Genomic DNA, 17,673 nt, shown 5'->3' on the forward strand with positions numbered 1-17,673 from the left:
CACCAACGTACACAATATATCAGCAAGGTAAACCTTACATCACATAACACCAACGTACACAATATATCAACAAGGTTAACCTTACATCACATACCACCAACGTACACAAAATTGCATCAATGTTAACAATCTATCATCAAAGTAAACAAGTATAATCAATATTTTAATTCATATCATGAATGCAAACAATTTATCCTAATGAAGATATTTTATTTACAAACAACTAGCTGTGTGAGTGCTCCTATGTAGCTTTAACGCAGGGATCACACAAATGATATACATTAACAGACGCTTAAAACACGTTTAAGTCGGTGTTAAATTATTTTAGGATATGTACTACTAGCAGCAAAAATTATAACGCTCCTTACAAAAAACAATGACATTAAGTACGTGAGAATAGTTCGGGTGTCACGTCATCTAAATAACCTTGATGGTGGTATAAGTTACAGTCGCTCTGTGTCACTGTACGCCGGCGGGACGCTGATACGATATGGCAAACAAAAACATTTTTTAAAAGGTAATGTTCACCCCATTATGTTAAAAAACCTATTGTACTTTTCTTTTACTTTAAGGGGTAAGTATGATATGTGTTACCACAAAGGTTGTGCATCTCTTAATGTATTTTTTCGTTTTTTTTATTATCGAGGGTTAATACATCTTGTTCGCACGTATGATCCGCCGAGCACAAATACACAATATATCTTATACCATATTTACACAAACGATAAACCACGTTCGCACGCATAATATACATTGCGTACTCACGAAACATTCACAAGGCCCCAAGCATGGATAACTCGATGTAGGAAGTATCACGTCAATTCTTTGTGAAAAAACGCAAGCCAGAATGAGGATATAAATAGCCAGAATGAGGATATAAATAAGCAATTCCATTGCGTTCTAAGATGTTGAAACACGATTTACAGGTCCCTGTCTAGAAATGGCATGCATAACCTTTTTCCGCTATCGGCATTGGTATGAACATTTATAAAACTAAACGAGGCGGTTTTTTGTTGTAACCATCATATATCAGTAACAACCACAAATTTAATTGAAATATACACGTAACATTGACAATGAATAAACCATGTATAAAACCTCATTTAACTTGAGATTTAACTTCTAGCTTTTCAAACATATCGTCAGACGCAACTACTATTATTTTATGGGCAATGTTGTTGTCGATACATTTGTTTAAACACGGTTCGGGTTCTATATTGGACTGGTGTAAGGCTGTAAGGGATTTAGGTAAACGTTAGTGTTAAAATTATAAAAATGAAATCTGCCAATTTATTACCCAACTTGTAGCTCATATGTAACCCCTTACCTGTCCTTCCAGTTTCCTCCCGTGGTAAGTACGGTCGGATGAGTCCTGGCTTTATGTTTAGGTACCGTTCATGTTAGGGACATCAAAGACTCGGTAATCGCTCTGTTTTAAGGGTATAATCAATTTGTTTTCAAAACATTTTCTTCCGAAATAAAGGGATTACACAACAGACTTAGTCTGAATAAGTTTTCATTCATTCAAGTTACAGCATGTGATGCATGTACATATCAATATTTAACACAGGGCGTGGGATGGACAGGTGATATATTGATAATATAGATTTTAGGAATAGTAAGTCGAATTGTTAATTTAAATTAGGTTTGAAAAACAGTTACTAGATTGATAGAAAAATAAGATATGAATAGGTGTAATAATTACAAATATCAACATTAACACTCCAACACTACACGTGTAAGGGCATATGCTACTATATTCAACATTCGTGTTATTTGTGTTAGAGTTACTTCCCTTAGGGTAAAGTACCTCGCATCATTAGCTTTATGAAATTATTCAAGCATTTTCAATTAACTACTAGTGATAAACCCAATTCATCAATCATGCGGATCATTTTGCCCTTTTTCGTGGCATGGCCAAGTGTTATCCGATTTTCGCTTATGTCACATGAAGCGCTTACGTCAATGACTTCTTCTTCCAAAAAGGCCAGTCTTTCGCCCTATAACTTCCCTGTAAGCTGGTATCATTTTGAAAATTAAAGTTTGACGTACTATATGAGAAGACATAACGACAGAAGAAACGTTGTCAGCGTGATTCGAACCTATGACTATTCGATCGATACCCTGCCTTAACCAGTACCCTTCAGATAGGCCATTCCTTGTAAAACATTAGTTGTATTTTTGAGTGTTNGTCTTTTCTTCAATGAAGATTTTTTTTTTTTTATCACAGGAGGATACACCCTTAACATGACAATAGTTGTTGGTAATAAACTCCGTGGTAAAATATAAACTTTAGACTCACTTCGAGACAGAGAACATGAGGCACTGAACGGCAGACACACGATATGCTTGTACTGACTCCGGCTAGCTAGCCACCCACTATCTTAACAAGTCTCTGAGCATCCTCATAACGCAGGTCAGATTTCTCACACTCGAGTAAACCTTTATACTTTATCATTATATGAACTAAAAAACTGCTTCTAAATCGGTGTAAAAGTAACCCACTCCACCCCAAAGAAAATAGATACATAAATAGAAAAGGCATAGGTACTCGCACGTCTATACAGGCGTATAGACGTAATTACATGTACACTTATATAGCTACCTACTCCCGTTCGTAGGTAAATACACAGGTAAAGTAGCATACACTTACGTAAGCACGAACGCGTACTTACACGTATATCATTACATAGGTGCATTTGCGGGGTTTGTTTCATACCCTTAGATATGTACATACACGTGCAGACACGTACCTAGACACCTGCATGCATGGTTACATTCAAGTGTATAGATACCTATACCTAACGTTACATACACCCGCATAGGCACGACAATGGATCAGCCTTACAAAGTTAAAGCTAATAGTTTTTGTTTTCCTAATTGGAAATTATAATCAAGATCGGTTACAAAGATTTACATATTAACATTCAACATGGCGACAGGATACAACTAAAAACAAAACGGGCACATATCTAATACAATAACGCAATCAAATGGCAAACTCTACATACGGTATTTGAATTTTAACGATATATGAAATATGTTTAATGAGTTTTATTTTCCATGAGATTGAGTTACTTGACAATTGCTCAAAGTTTTATGTATCGTAATATTCATGCAAGACGAATGCCACTGCATAGTTTCTAGCTACAACTACACAAATGTGACTTACAATACATGGATATTCAATTCATACAATTCAAGGTAGTCAATTCCATTATTACAATCCGAGGATTTCATGGAACCTTTTTATCAAGAGCTAATTACTGTTCCTATGCTACATGGATAATTATCTCCACAAGTGTGCACTGAGCAAAGCATATTCTTGATTTTACCCACTGCATGGTGTAAGAGGCAATGCGAGAGGCGACTAATGTTGGAACCATATCAGAATTGGGGGTCTGTTTTAGTGCTCTCTTCCTGGGGATGCAAGAAGACCAAATAATTTTGCTATACTTATTGAATAACTTAAGATTTTATATTTCTTCTTGCTTAGCAATACCTCACATTTATCTTTAGTGTTTCACGTTCGCCCAAGTGAGGAAGGCAAAAGATTGTGTCCTCAGGCCGGAACATAACGAAGTCCTGAAGTAATGGTAACTTAAGGGAAAAGGTCAGGCAGCCCTTCATCATTCAACATCTTCAGAATGTGACAAACCGGTTTCAAGACACTGAGTTTATATATTCAATCTGGCGATCTTGGACAAAACAACTCTGTTTGAGCCATGCTCCTTCCAATAATTGACAGAAATTAAGTGTATGGGCAACCACTTCGGTATCGATGGTCGAATGGACAGACTTTCTCAATTTTGATAACCGACGAGATGGTTTCCGAGACATCCTGGCATGCATCAAACGTTTCCATGGAGAGAATAAACTAGGACTGAAGGTATTCTTACCCACCATGGCTCACCTCTATGCAACGACTAGCCCGAGTTTCCTCTGGCTCCTACACCAGACTTAGACAATTTGACAGATATATGTCTGGTCTGGTGTCAAAGGAAACTCGGGCTATTCAACGGCATGTGCTATTCCATCAAGCACAGCTAAGGTAGAGAGAGTCTTTCCCAGGTTATATATTTTAAGACTTAACATAGTATCAGGATGAGCCAGGATAATTGAACTTTTCGTCGGAGATGTTCAAGTCCTTCTTCCTACAGCAGCAAGAAAATAACTATATGCGAAAGAAGAAGACTGCCTTCCATTGTTGCTGAGCACATTTGAGACTCTCTACATCAGCAAACAACTGACACAACACTCATTGTGCCCATAGTAATCACTTGTTAATTGATCTTTTTCTCATATTTTTTTTTCTTTTCTTATAAATTGATATTTTATCACTACAAGTTCTTATCTTCTTACTTCTTTGGCAACTTTAAAGGACCATATTTCCACCCAGTCGACACCTGTGTGTAAAACATATTCTGATGATGTGTCAGCCATAGTGATCAAAGTGGGATTATTTTAATTTGAGAAATGAGTATGTGATATATATCTCATCTCATTTATGCCAAATATTTGTTGAGCCATCACAGTATAAAAGGCAGCTGTCTGAGTGCCTGTGACAGTGCTATCTGGTTTTGTTTGAGGTGCTACTCTTGATTGAGATTGAATGAAATAGAGTTCATGTTACATGTTAGATAATACCGTTGATAGTTTTTACCTATGAAAATATTCATGAAATGATCACGATCTTGTTTCTCGTCATTCTTTCAAACTTATGCAAAGTTCATTTAAGCCCATGGACATAACCAACGTCTTTTAGAAAAAACAAATTTCAGAAAAAGGAAAAGATGAACAATTTGTATATACCAGTATTATCATTGAATATAATGGTCAGGATTTGTAAATTTATGATGGACGCAGATGTCTGAATAACTCTGCAGTAATGGACACAATACAAGTCATAAAGATATTAATATTCAAAAGAAATCAAGACAACATTCAGGCTGACAATACAGTCCTAGGTGTGCACTAGACCTGCATATGACAAGGAGGAAATCGATGATGAACACGTGTGATTGAAGATAATGCGACTGAAAAACATGCCCTCAAACCCTGATAGCGCGCGCAATAAATGCCTTTTTCGGTCAGTAGCATGCCCTTTTCAAATTCTACCCGGAATACTGAGTAGCACTGTACTGGGTGCATTAAACATGGACTTTCAGTGAGGTAACACTCTTAAGTCGGCATCAGATCCGAGCAATTGCAAGGATGCAAGTACACCAACATACCACATCAAGTACACACTTACACACATAACACCTCTAGCACACACATACATAACACCTCTAGTACACACATGCACACATAACACCTCTAGTACACACATACACACATAACACACATGGAGACACATATCAAACTGACGGTTATAGCTGTAATAGCACGCATCCCAATACATCTAAACTAAAAACCAGCACTTCAGGTGCGTGCGTGTCCGCATAGGTGCTGGAGGTGTAGTAAGGATGTTTCATCGAGCCACATCACTTGAACATTATGGCACAGTGCACAAATACTGAAGAACCCACGTAAAGCAATGCTTTATTCACCTGTAACACTAGAAGAATGTGGATAGAAGAAAAACACTTTCTCTAAAAGTACAGTATACAACAATTTCGGGAATTGAACCCGATTGTTTGCATGGAAACCCGACGTGTTCACCACTCCAGATGAGTCCGTCGAATACAAACATTCATGGTCAATATGAAAGTCAGCAGGAAATGTACAGATTGAACTGGATGTAGAGTCTTCCATTTTGTTATTTGTTTTCAGATGAGATTCATTTAGTGCATGTATGTACAAATATGATAATTTGATAAAATACTATCGGTCAACCAGCGATCAGTGGCAAATCGTTATAATTCAGTGTTTATAATAACATGTATAACTTGCATGTTTCTTTTAAAATGTATTCATGCAATATTGTTACTTGCTATTTTTTGTCTTGCAGCCCGCCACGTCTATACCAACATATACAGTCACAACAATACTGGTAAGTACGACCATCTGTCCAGGGAGGCTGTGTTGAGTGTCGAGACTTGACTTGTTGATAGTTTCATATGAGTTATGAAAGTAACAAGAAAGTAGGTTTGAACACAGAATCCTTTTCATAAATGCAGGCCCAGGTATTCCCAAAGATAAGCGTCGTCTTCTTCATCGATAACACCCGCTAAGTTCAGCTATCAATATATTTATAAACGACAACGGCTCCACAACGTAGATTTTCACAGGATTGACATATTTTTTTTTAATAATTGATTAAGAATTAGAAATGAAAGAAATTAGGTAGATGGCGATTGCTAAATATATTACGTTGCATTATTTGTAGCATGAGCCGTATACGATGTTGAACCCCAAGTCCACAGACAGCTCTACTAAATACATTGGTATTGTTAAGGATATCCTCGACAGAATCAGCCATATACTCAACGTAAACTTCAAATTCGTCCATGTTGGTGACAACGCATTCGGTCGACAAATCAACGACTCTGGAAACTGGACTGGCATGATCGGCGAGCTTCTTCGTAAAGTAAGTATATAAACGTATTGTTCTATATGTAGTTTGCATTTTCCTGAGGTAATGGCCTCAACTCTTGACTGAACTGGTCACACTTACCATTGCACATAGCCAAGTAACATTTACGACTTTATCTTTCCACCTCGGACGGAATAGCCGCAGCAATTGTCCATGACGATTAAAAGACTGAGGTCATGGAAAAGTATCGGAGATTACAAATATATAAACCTAGTTCATTCATCTCGAGACTCTGAATGATACTCTCAGATGATTTGATGACGTCATTCATGACAAATGAATCTGTTTTCCCCTAGGAAGCTGATATAGCGGCGTCTGCATTGACAGTATCTGCTGAACGCGCCAAGAAGGTCCATTTCTCACAGATGTTCACCGACACTGGATTGAGCATCCTATTAAAGAAACCACAGAAACACGCCCAATCACATAACTCCGCCTCTCTCCCATTCTGTCCATTCACGGTTGGAATATGGGCGTCAATCATCGTTGCATACATCATTGTGTCACTGGTGCTGTACGTAATTAGCAGGTAGGGTCACGTGGATATTTGATACCTTTACTTAAGTGCACGACCGGAACTACCGTAGAGAATTATGTGATTGCGCCTCAAATATGTCCTCTGACCACAGCCAATGCTTCCGGTTCGTTGTACACGAATGTGATGCATTTCTAAGCTTTTATGCTCGTTTTTAAATGAGTTATTATTTCTTTCATGTGAATGAAAGGAATCTTTATGTCACACCAATATAAAGCATGATACGTCTCCCGTTAATAAACATGGTTGATTAATTTGTGTGAATGTCATCATGGCTTAATGATACGGTATGTTGTTAGGCCCCTGAGCATGGGTTTCAGCTCACCACAAATGTGTCCTGGATAGCTGTACAAAACCTATAAAGATCAGGTATCGAGCACTGTGTAAAGCATTTTTCTTTGGTAAGAACACATAGGGAAATTAATTGTGGTCTGAGTCCCCGTCTGCTCGTCTTTCCGCCCGATCTTTGATTGTGTACGTTAGAGCGTGTCGGGCTGACCGTATCAGTACGGCTGTTACTTGTAGACTAAGGTCCCCTGTCACTATTTAAAAATATTTAAAAGTATAAACTTAAGTACATATTATGTCTTTTTTATGAATACAGGATGAATCCAGAGGAGCGAGCGGCTGATCGAGGAGAAGATCACATTACAATATGTACCGCCTTCTTCGTGACGCTCAGCATGCTCTCCCTGCAGGGTTTGTAGAATGACCGTGGCCACACGCTGATCAATAGCGTCCCGTGCTATATTTTTCATTTATTGCTTTAATAATAAAAAAAATAAAAAAAAAATCAACACAACTCTAACATGACATGTGCTGTTTCATCAGTATTTCAGGGGAAAACATCGGCCAATATGGTAAAAGTCTTTTTATACAGCAACTTTGAACAGTATGAAAAAAGCGGACATAAAATGGCATCTCTATCTATTTGGAACATTTCTGACAAAAAGCAATGAGCGTTAAGTCCTGGAAGTGGCAAAGAAATGCTGAACTATCGTTTGTTCTTGACAAATCTAGCTAAGAATCGCGAATGACCTCACAGGTTGAGAAGTGGAGGGGTAAGTATACATAGACATGTCTACAGACATGTGTTTGGTACTCAAAATGAGCAGAATGTGCAGAATATGATTTCTGTATCTTTGGAACAGGTTACGAATGCGTTATATATCATGAATTCCTTGCTTTGATTAAAAAGACGCTTTTAGCAGTAAAACACATTTTTTTCCTAAAAAATCTTTTGGTTTCGGTTTAAGATGGCAATCGAGTTTCAGAAGAATTCTTTCAATTGTAATTGCAGATGTCTACAGCAGAATTACAATAAAAACAAAAAAAATAAATATAAAGAGCTGTAGCCAGACCCAGAAACAAGAAGATAATGAAATTTTCGTCATCGGTTCCTTAAAGTGGAGGCCGTTCATAGGTTTTGCTGGTTGGCCAATTTCTTTTTTATCTACGATCTTAACGTTAAGATATTCTTAAAGGAAATGAAAATAAAATGAAATGGAATCTGTTCCTTTTCATAAACTGAGTTTAAGAATATAACAAGAACGTTATTGTTTCAAATACCTTTAAGCAGTATAACAATTGTCATCATACATAGCACTTAGTGAATATTTTTGCTCTTGTAACATCAATAACCTCATGGAAGCAACACTGCTTTTCATGCAGTCATGACATTTCCGAAGCACGTGCCGAAACCCCATTAGCCTCTTAAACCGAATCACCGACATATCCATTTAGCAGGATTAAAACGATATATGACTGGTTAAAGGGTTCTTTGTATTATATAGTGCAATTATTAGCCTCTTCCTTAAATGTATTCTGTACATTGCAATAGATTATAATTTGAGGGAAATGATCGCAAAACGTAAATACCGACAGTGTCCTTGAGAGGTTGTAAACTTCATATGGAAAATGCACAGCGCACAGAACATTTCCCCAAACCGTGCACAACATTTTGGGAACCAATTCATGTTGAAAAGAAAAAGGAATTTGTATTTTTTTGTATCGCTTCAGTGCCGCACACCTTATACTGATACCCCGATTATGAGGAGAAACACGGTGAAAGAGACGCTAGAAAATACCATGTCGTGAATATATGAGGAATACTGTTAATGCTGCAAAATAATACTATTTTTACCTTAATTCCATTTAATGTTTAAAGCTATATTTGGTGGTTAAATCTTTTGAAGTATTCAGTAAACAGGGGGAAAACATAAAAATACAAACATTGGTCATTAAATAAATCAAAATTTAAATTGCTACAGAAGTTTCTAAGTTGACAAAGAATAATATTTGCCCTTTTATCACCTTCAGTTTTAAAAAATTAAGGTTGATTCATTATCGATAATAATATCTTGATTCAACTGTGTTTAAAGGTTGCAAGAGTTGGGGAGTTTAAGAGTATTGAGGTGACAGCCCATGCATTATTTTATACACCATTATGCGTGTGTGTATTTCTTCTTGTTGACAGAGCTTCCCAACCAAGTTCATTATAAAGTTTATTATGAGATGTTCCAGATCGAAATCCAGTAATGTTTCTGGCTGCTTCTAATGGAATAGATTCTGGAAGTTCTTTAGATTGTTGAGTGTAATTATCCCATACTATGTCTGCATATTCCAAAATTGGCCTAATAAATGCTATATAAATTTTGATTAATGATTTACGATTAACTTTAGATTTAATGTAACGAAGAATTTTTAATCTATTATATGCTTTTTCATATATATTCAGAATGTGTTGTTTTCCAAGATGCATCATCCTTTAAAGTCAGTCCTAAGTGTGTATGTGCTGTTGAGTCAGTGATTTGGCTGCTTTGTAAAGTTATTTGAGGGTGATGTTTGTTATGTTTTCTAGAAAATATTACAGATTTAGTTTTGTTAAGGTTGAATTTGATGTCCCATATACCTGCCCATTCACCAATGTTAGAGAGATCATTTGTTAGAACTTGTGCTGCATGTGCTGGGTTTTCATCTATAATTACATATAAGGAGGTGTCATCTCCAAAAGGCTTAATATTAGTTGAAACATTGTCAGTGACGTCAGTAATATAAAGGAGAAATAGTAAAGGTCCAAAATTGCTAACAATTTCATTACCGTTCAATAAGGTTTCGAAAATATCTCCGAATTAGCCGTGTTAACCCACATTTGAGGTTGCATTTTTTCGTGAATACAACTCTGGTTGTAAATGAAAAGTGATTAAAAAACATGCTTTGATAATGAAGTTATCAATCAATAAATTAATTTAAAGCATTTGATATATTTTAACATAGGCAACACACTGTATAATGCTTTAAACTAAGATGTCAATCCAGATTGATAGTCAATTTTGTTTTCAATGACATGATTCTGATGCCTTTTTTGACTGTATTTTACTTCCTTTTAGTACTGTTATAATTCTATTTCCCATTCTTAATGTTATACCATAGGTTAGTAAAACACTTAAACGTTAAATGGGATTTTCGGTATTTTCTTATTCCCACAAATGGCGTAAAGCATTTCCCCTGAGATTGAGTTTGGCAGATGTATATTTCAGTCATAATACAGATATCAATCTTTTGAAAAAAGAAATGACCAAAAAATAACAGATATAATATTAATAAGTTATTTGGCAACTACCTGTTCTTTGAAATGTATGCTGATTTAAGTTGAATGACCGGACAAAGTAAAGCAGCACAATATTTTTAGTTTTGTGTTATATTCGAGTTACACCAGCCATAGAATACAGTCATGAAATGTTGATTGTCTCAGTTGGTTGTCGACTCTATTGTCATAATTCTGTTTTAATTCCTCCTCTGTTTGCCTACAGGATTCCGTTTGACGCCTACGTCTCTGGCTGGACGGACGTTGGTCTGCTTCTGGTGGATGTTTGCGCTTGTTACAGTCGTCATGTATACTTCCAGCCTCACATCCATGTTGTTTCTGAAGTTTCCTGACGTCGAGGACCCCCTTCCTTTCTACACATTTGAGCAAATGACCAAACAGACTAAGATAGAGTACGGTACCCTGATGTCTGGTTCCACGAGACACTACTTTAAAACGTTCCCCGGGGCAACCGAAAAAGTTATAAACCAATACTGGAACAACCGCCATGACCTTTTGGTGTCGTCAATAGAAGAAGGAGTAGCCCGGGTTAGGAACAGTAATGGAGACTACGCTTTTGTCATGGAGAGTGAGATGTCGTATTACCTAGTGGCCCAGACTTGTGACTTGGCTGTGACAGCCGGAGGCGAAAATAGGGCGGAACGGTCGTACGCTTTCGCCTGCCGTCCAGATATTGATATTTGTCGTCAATTAGACCATGCCATTATCCAGATGAAAGAAAACGGTGAACTCCGTCCGATCATGGATAAGTGGATAAGTGGACCATGCGGGCGTTATGTCGATTTATCGTCGCCTTTACATTATGTCCCGCCGACGATGGACGCTTACATGGACGTGAAACACATGGATATGACGCGCTTCACTGTTCCACTGGTTGCCATGGCCTTCGGGGTCATCCTTAGCGCCCTGTTAGCGGTAGTAGAGATATACCGATCCAAGGCCAGGGGGGTAAGTCATCGTGAAAGACAATATATTGCAGGCTATCATTACAAATTGGGGGTGGTTTGTTTCGGATTTAACGTTCCCACTACAGCCTTATGAAGCTATCTTTTGTTTAAATGCACACAAAAACGTATATTGTAGGCACCCGTGACACAGTTGCTTCTATACCTAAAGAAACATTTTCTTCAGGTTGGTAAGTATGGATTATGAGAAGTTCTTTTTACACAACCAATAACATTTTCTATGTGGCGTTTCGATGACTAGTAAGACATGTACACTGTCACCTTCACCAGACAAATGACCAATGAAGCGTATGCGCACAAGGTGTAAAATGTGTAAGAGTTGTCTATAAAATCGATGTCGATTTCGGCTACGCTGGAAACGTATGTACTATAGTTGTTAAATATGTACCGAAATGACTCAATTAAGCTACGCTTTGTTAACAATTGGTCATAGATGTGCGAGAGTCTTTGAGCCCCCTCGTCTCGATTTAGAACTGGCCCACTGCGGCATATCCAGTTGGCTTCCTTTATCTGCCGCTTGAACAGATTGCTCTCTCTGTCCAAAATTTTGGAGTTATCCCAGTCAATCACATGGTTTTTCTGTGTGGCATGGTCTGTGATTGCCGATTTATTACCTGGGACTCCGACTGTTTTCTTTATGACCTGGTGAATTTCCTACTTTCTTGGGTTTCTGTATATTTCCGGTCTTCACCAAGGCGGACCCCAAATCGCCTTCCAGTCTCTCCAATTCACAACTCGTCGCAGTTTTTGCATCCGATTTTTGTATACGCATTCTGCGACGTTTTCTTTAGGTGTTTTATCCTTAGGGTGAACTAGGATATTGCGAAGCGACTTGTGGGGCTTCATTGCTGTTGCTATGCCATGACCGCGATATATCCTCTGGATGGTTTCGGATATACCCTTTATATACGGGATAACCACTTGACCTTTGGTTTTGTTCTTATCTTTGATTGGCCTTTCTTGTTCCTCTCCTTACCTAGACTTTTTTTTTACCCGTTTTAGGGCCCATTCCGGATATGCACATGTGAGTCATTTCGGTACATATATACCAACTATTGTACATACGTTTCCAGAGTACCCTAATTCGACATCGATTTTATGGACAACTCGTACACATTTTACACCTTTGTGTGCATACGCTTCATTGGTCATTTGTCTGATGAAGGTGACAGTGTACATATTGTACTAGTCATCGAAACGTCACATAGACAATTGTATTGGTTGTGTAAAAAGAACTTCTCATAAAACATGCGTTATGTTTAAATCGATTGTGCACAGATACCCGTTACAGCTGAACCTGTCGCACAAAAGCCCGAAGATTAATTATATCTATTTTATGTATTGTGTGATATAGATAACCCGTGAAACATCTGTTCGTTTACCAAAAGATAAATTATATTGTTGTTGTTGCGTGTGTTGTAGATAAGCCGAGGTTCACGTGTTCCTATGCCTGGAGATAAATTATATTGTTGTTCTTGTGAGTGTGTTTTAGATAATTCGGGGTTCACGTGTTCCTATGCCTGACGATCAATTCTATTGAATTGTTGCTGTGTGTGTGTTGTAGATAAGCCGAGGTTCACATGTTCCTTTGCCTGAAGATAAATTATATTGTTGTTATTGTGTGTGTTGTAGATAAGCCGAGGTTCACGTGTTCCTTTGCCTGAAGATACATTATATTGTAGATGTGTGTGTGTTGTAGATAAGCCGGGATTCACGTGTTCCTATGCCTGAAGATAAATTATATTGTTGTTGTTGTGTGTGTGTTGTAGATAAGCCGGGGTTCACGCGTTCCTATGCCTGAAGATAAATTATATTGTTTTTATTGTGTGTGTGTTGTAGATAAGCCGGGGGTCAGGTGTTCCTATGCCCGAAGATAAATTATATTGCTGTTATTGTGTGTGTGTATTGTAGATAAGCCGGGGGTCAGGTGTTCCTATGCCTGAAGATAAATTATATTGTTTTATTGTGAGTGTGTTGTAGATAAGCCGCGGTTCACGTGTTCCTATGCCTGAAGATAAATTATATTGTTGTTGTTGTGTGTGTGTGTTGTAGATAAGCCGGGGTTCACGTGTTCCTATGCCTGAAGATCAATTCTATTGTGTTATTGTTGTGTGTTGTAGATAAGCCGGGATTCACGTGTTCCTATGCCTGAAGATAAATTACATTGTTGTTGTTGTGTGTTGTAGATAAGTTGTAGATAAGCCGGGGTTCACGTGTTCCTATACCTGAATATCAATTCTATTGTTGTTGTTGTGTGATGTAGATAAGCCGGGATTCACGTGTTCTTATGCCTGAAGTTAAATTATATTGTTGTTGTTGTGTGTGTGTTGTAGATAAGCCGGGGTTCACGTGTTCCTATGCCTGAAGATCAATTATATTGTTTTTGTTGTTGTGTGTTGTAGATAAGCCGGGATTCACGTGTTCCTATGCCTGAAGATAAATTACATTGTGTGGTTGCTGTGTGTTGTAGATAAGCCAGGGTTCACGTGTTCCTATGCCTGAAGATCAATTATATTGTTTTTATTGTGTGTGTGTTGTAGATAAGCCGGGGGTCAGGTGTTCCTATACCCGAAGATAAATCATATTGCTGTTATTGTGTGTGTGTTGTAGATAAGCCGGAGGTCAGGTGTTCCTATGTCTGAAGATAAATTATATTGTTTTTATTGTGAGTGTTGTAGATAAGCCGGGGTTCACGTGTTCCTATGCCTGAAGATAAATTATATTGTTGCTGTGTGTGTGTGTGTTGTAGATAAGCCGGGGTTCACGTATTCCTATGCCTGAAGATCAATTCTATTGTGTTATTGTTGTGTGCTGTGGATAAGCCGGGATTCACGTGTTCCTATGCCTGAAGATAAATTCTATTATTGTTGTTGTTGTTGTGTATGTGTGTTGTAGATAAGCCGGGGTTCACGTGTTCCTATACCTGAATATCAATTCTATTGTTGTTGTTGTGTGCTGTAGATAAGCCGGGATTCACGTGTTCTTATGAGTGAAGATAAATTATATTGTTGTTGTTGTGTGTGTGTTGTAGATAAGCCGGGATTCACGTGTTCCTATGCCCGAAGATAAATTCTATTATTGTTTTTGTTGTTGTGTGTTGTAGATAAGCCGGGGTTCACGTGTTCCTATGCCTGAAGATAAATTATATTGTTGCTGTGTGTGTGTTGTAGATAAGCCGGGGTTCACGTGTTCCTATACCTGAATATCAGTTCTATTGTTGTTGTTGTGTGCTGTAGATAAGCCGGGATTCACGTGTTCCTTTTCCTGAAGATAAATTCTATTGTTGCTGTGTGTGTGTTGTAGATAAGCCGGGATTCACGTGTTCCTTTGCCTGAAGATCAATTATATTGTGTTATTGTTTTGTGCTGTAGATAAGCTTGGGTTCACGTGTTCCTATGCCTGAAGATCAATTATATTGTGTTATTGTTGTGTGCTGTAGATAAGCCGGGGTTCACGTGTTCCTATGCCTGAAGACAAATTATATTGTTGTTGTGTGTGTGTTGTAGATAAGCCGCGGTTCACGTGTTCCTATGCCTGAAAATCAATTATATTGTTGTTGCTGTGTGTGTGTTGTAGATAAGCCGGGGTTCACGTGTTCCTTTGCCTGAAGATCAATTATATTGTTGTTGCTGTGTGTGTGTTGTAGATAAACCGAGGTTCACGTGTTCCTATGCCTGAAGATCAATTCTATTGTTGTTGTTGTGTGTTGTAGATAAACCGGGGTTCACGTGTTCCTTTGCCTGAAGATCAATTATATTGTTGTTGCTGTGTGTGTGTTGTAGATAAGCCGGGGTTCACGTGTTCCTATGCCTGAAGATCAATTATATTGTTGTTGTTGTGAGTTGTAGATAAGCCGGGGTTCACGTGTTCCTATGCCTGAAGATAAATTATATTGTCGTTATTGTGTGTGTGTTGTAGATAAGCCGGGGTTCACGTGTTCCTATGCCTGAAGATAAATTACATTGTTGTTGTTGTGTGTTGTAGATAAGCCGTGGTTCACGTGTTCCTATGCCTGAAGATAATTTACATTGTTGTTGTGTGTTGTAGATAAGTCGGGGTTCACGTGTTCCTATGCCTTAAGATAATTTACATTGTTGTTGTTGTGTGTTGTAGATAAGTCGGGGTTCACGTGTTCCTATGCCTGAAGATAAATTATATTGTCGTTATTGTGTGTGTGTGTGTTGTAGATAAGCCGGGGTTCACGTGTTCCTATGCCCGAAGATAAATTACATTGTTGTTGTTGTGTGTTGTAGATAAGCCGGGGTTCACGTGTTCCTATGCCCGAAGATAAATTACATTGTTGTTGTTGTGTGTTGTAGATAAGCCAGGGTTCACGTGTTCCTATGCCTGAAGAGAAATTACATTGTTGTTGTTGTGTGTTGTAGATAAGCCGGGGTTCACGTGTTCCTATGCCTGAGGATAAATTACATTGTTGTTGTTGTGTTGTAGATACGCCGGGGTTCACGTGTTCCTATGCCTGAAGATAAATTACATTGTTGTTGTTGTGTGTTGTAGATAAGCCGGGGTTCACGGGTTCCTATGCCTGAAGATAAATTATATTGTTGTTGTGTTTTGTAGATAAGCCGGGGTTCACGTGTTCCTATGCCTGAAGATAAATTATATTGTTGTTGTTGTGTGTGTGTTGTAGATAAGCCGGGGTTCACGTGTTCCTATGCCTGAAGATCAATTATATTGTTGTTGTGTGTTGTAGATAAGCCGGGATTCACGTGTTCTTATGCTTGAAGATCAATTATATTGTTGTTGCTGTGTGTGTGTGTTGTAGATAAGCCGGGGTTCACGTGTTCCTATGCCTGAAGATAAGCGAGGTTTCAGTGACAGTCTCGACATTGATATGTAACGGTCAACAGCTTCCAAAATCGGAACTATTGGAGTGGACAATTAGTTGAGAGCAATATGTTAATGGACGTCGATACAATGTGGACAGCAGCATTTCATGCTTTGATTAAGGATCATTATGTAACAGTCATGGACAAAAGTGGAGAGTACATTCAGTGACGTGCCATAAGTCTTTCTAGCAACGTCATTTTGTCATTGGATTCTATTTCAAGTTTCTTTTTCTAAAATTAATTTACTTGTCTTCTTTAACGAAATCTGGCACAGTGCTACATGATTATCTAGTGCTTCCGTCGGTAACATTAAACAAACTTATTTAATTCATAAATGTCTAACTATGATTGATAAATTGGTCAAAACATTTTTAAAATATAGCATTGTGTCTATGGGATTGGCGTCAATGTAAAACTTATGCTGGAAGGGAAAGAGATAGCTCAGTAGCATGGATAACAGTATAAGTAGCTGTAACAGGATATGAAGGTTATTTTCAAAACTGTATGTCAAAGAAACTCACGATTTTATAATAAAAGTAAATCAACATTTACCCCCATGGGAAAATTACCTGATGTGAAAGGCTTACGGCACGTCACTGCATTTATCACATACCTATGTAATCTTACAATAGTAATACAACAATTTTCTGTTTATGTGTTCTGTCGGTTTGTATCACACATGTGTGATACAAGATGTTGTATCACCATACTAGCCGGAACTACTTTTTATGGGAATTCCTTTGTCATTGCGAGCTGAAAAGTTCCGGTATTTGCAAAAATATCAAAGTTTATAAAATCTGTGTATCGATCTCTACTAAATACGGAAGGCATGTGATAAAAGCAAGACCACACACTTGTGTTTTTCTAACGAATCAGAAAGCACGAGTTTATTGCGAGGACGAATATATTCACGAGTGCGCGGAAATAACTATAAAAATAAATTAAACATCAAAATAAACACTTGATTGTCATGTTGTTGGTTTTTTTGCTTTTTATGGGGGGTGAGTAAAAAGAAAAAAGTAAAAAAATAATTTCCAACAGAAAATTGTCAAAATATAACCAAAAGTGTTGTTTCCCTATATAACCTATAGTCAACTTTACCCCCTCCCCAAGGGGGAACTGATAGCTCGGGGGTCCTGAATTTTACAATTTAAATAAAGCCCCTGATGATCTTTCCATCC

The 17,673-nt window shown here is 37.8% G+C and overlaps 1 protein-coding gene across 2 annotated transcripts in view; it reads left to right on the forward strand.

Moving 5' to 3' along the window:
- LOC110463655 (glutamate receptor U1-like) overlaps nt 1–17,396 on the forward strand; it is a 25,524-nt gene extending 8,128 nt beyond the window's left edge. The window contains exons 2-7 of one of the 2 annotated variants that reach the window (XM_021518451.1): nt 5,954–5,995; nt 6,332–6,532; nt 6,835–7,067; nt 7,678–7,772; nt 10,886–11,628; nt 13,698–13,788. In XM_021518451.1, the coding sequence (XP_021374126.1) occupies nt 5,954–5,995; nt 6,332–6,532; nt 6,835–7,067; nt 7,678–7,772; nt 10,886–11,628; nt 13,698–13,769 (1,386 nt within the window). In that variant the 3' untranslated portion in view covers nt 13,770–13,788. Of the gene's footprint in view, nt 1–5,953; nt 5,996–6,331; nt 6,533–6,834; nt 7,068–7,677; nt 7,773–10,885; nt 11,629–13,697; nt 13,789–16,428 lie in introns of those variants that run through there. The other variant, XM_021518450.1, reaches the window with a different exon arrangement.
- Nucleotides 17,397–17,673: the final 277 nt, after the last annotated feature.

This window comes from Mizuhopecten yessoensis, unplaced genomic scaffold, assembly GCF_002113885.1.
Source record: "Mizuhopecten yessoensis strain PY_sf001 unplaced genomic scaffold, ASM211388v2 scaffold10919, whole genome shotgun sequence".
In the NCBI taxonomy this organism is placed as follows: domain Eukaryota; kingdom Metazoa; phylum Mollusca; class Bivalvia; order Pectinida; family Pectinidae; genus Mizuhopecten; species Mizuhopecten yessoensis.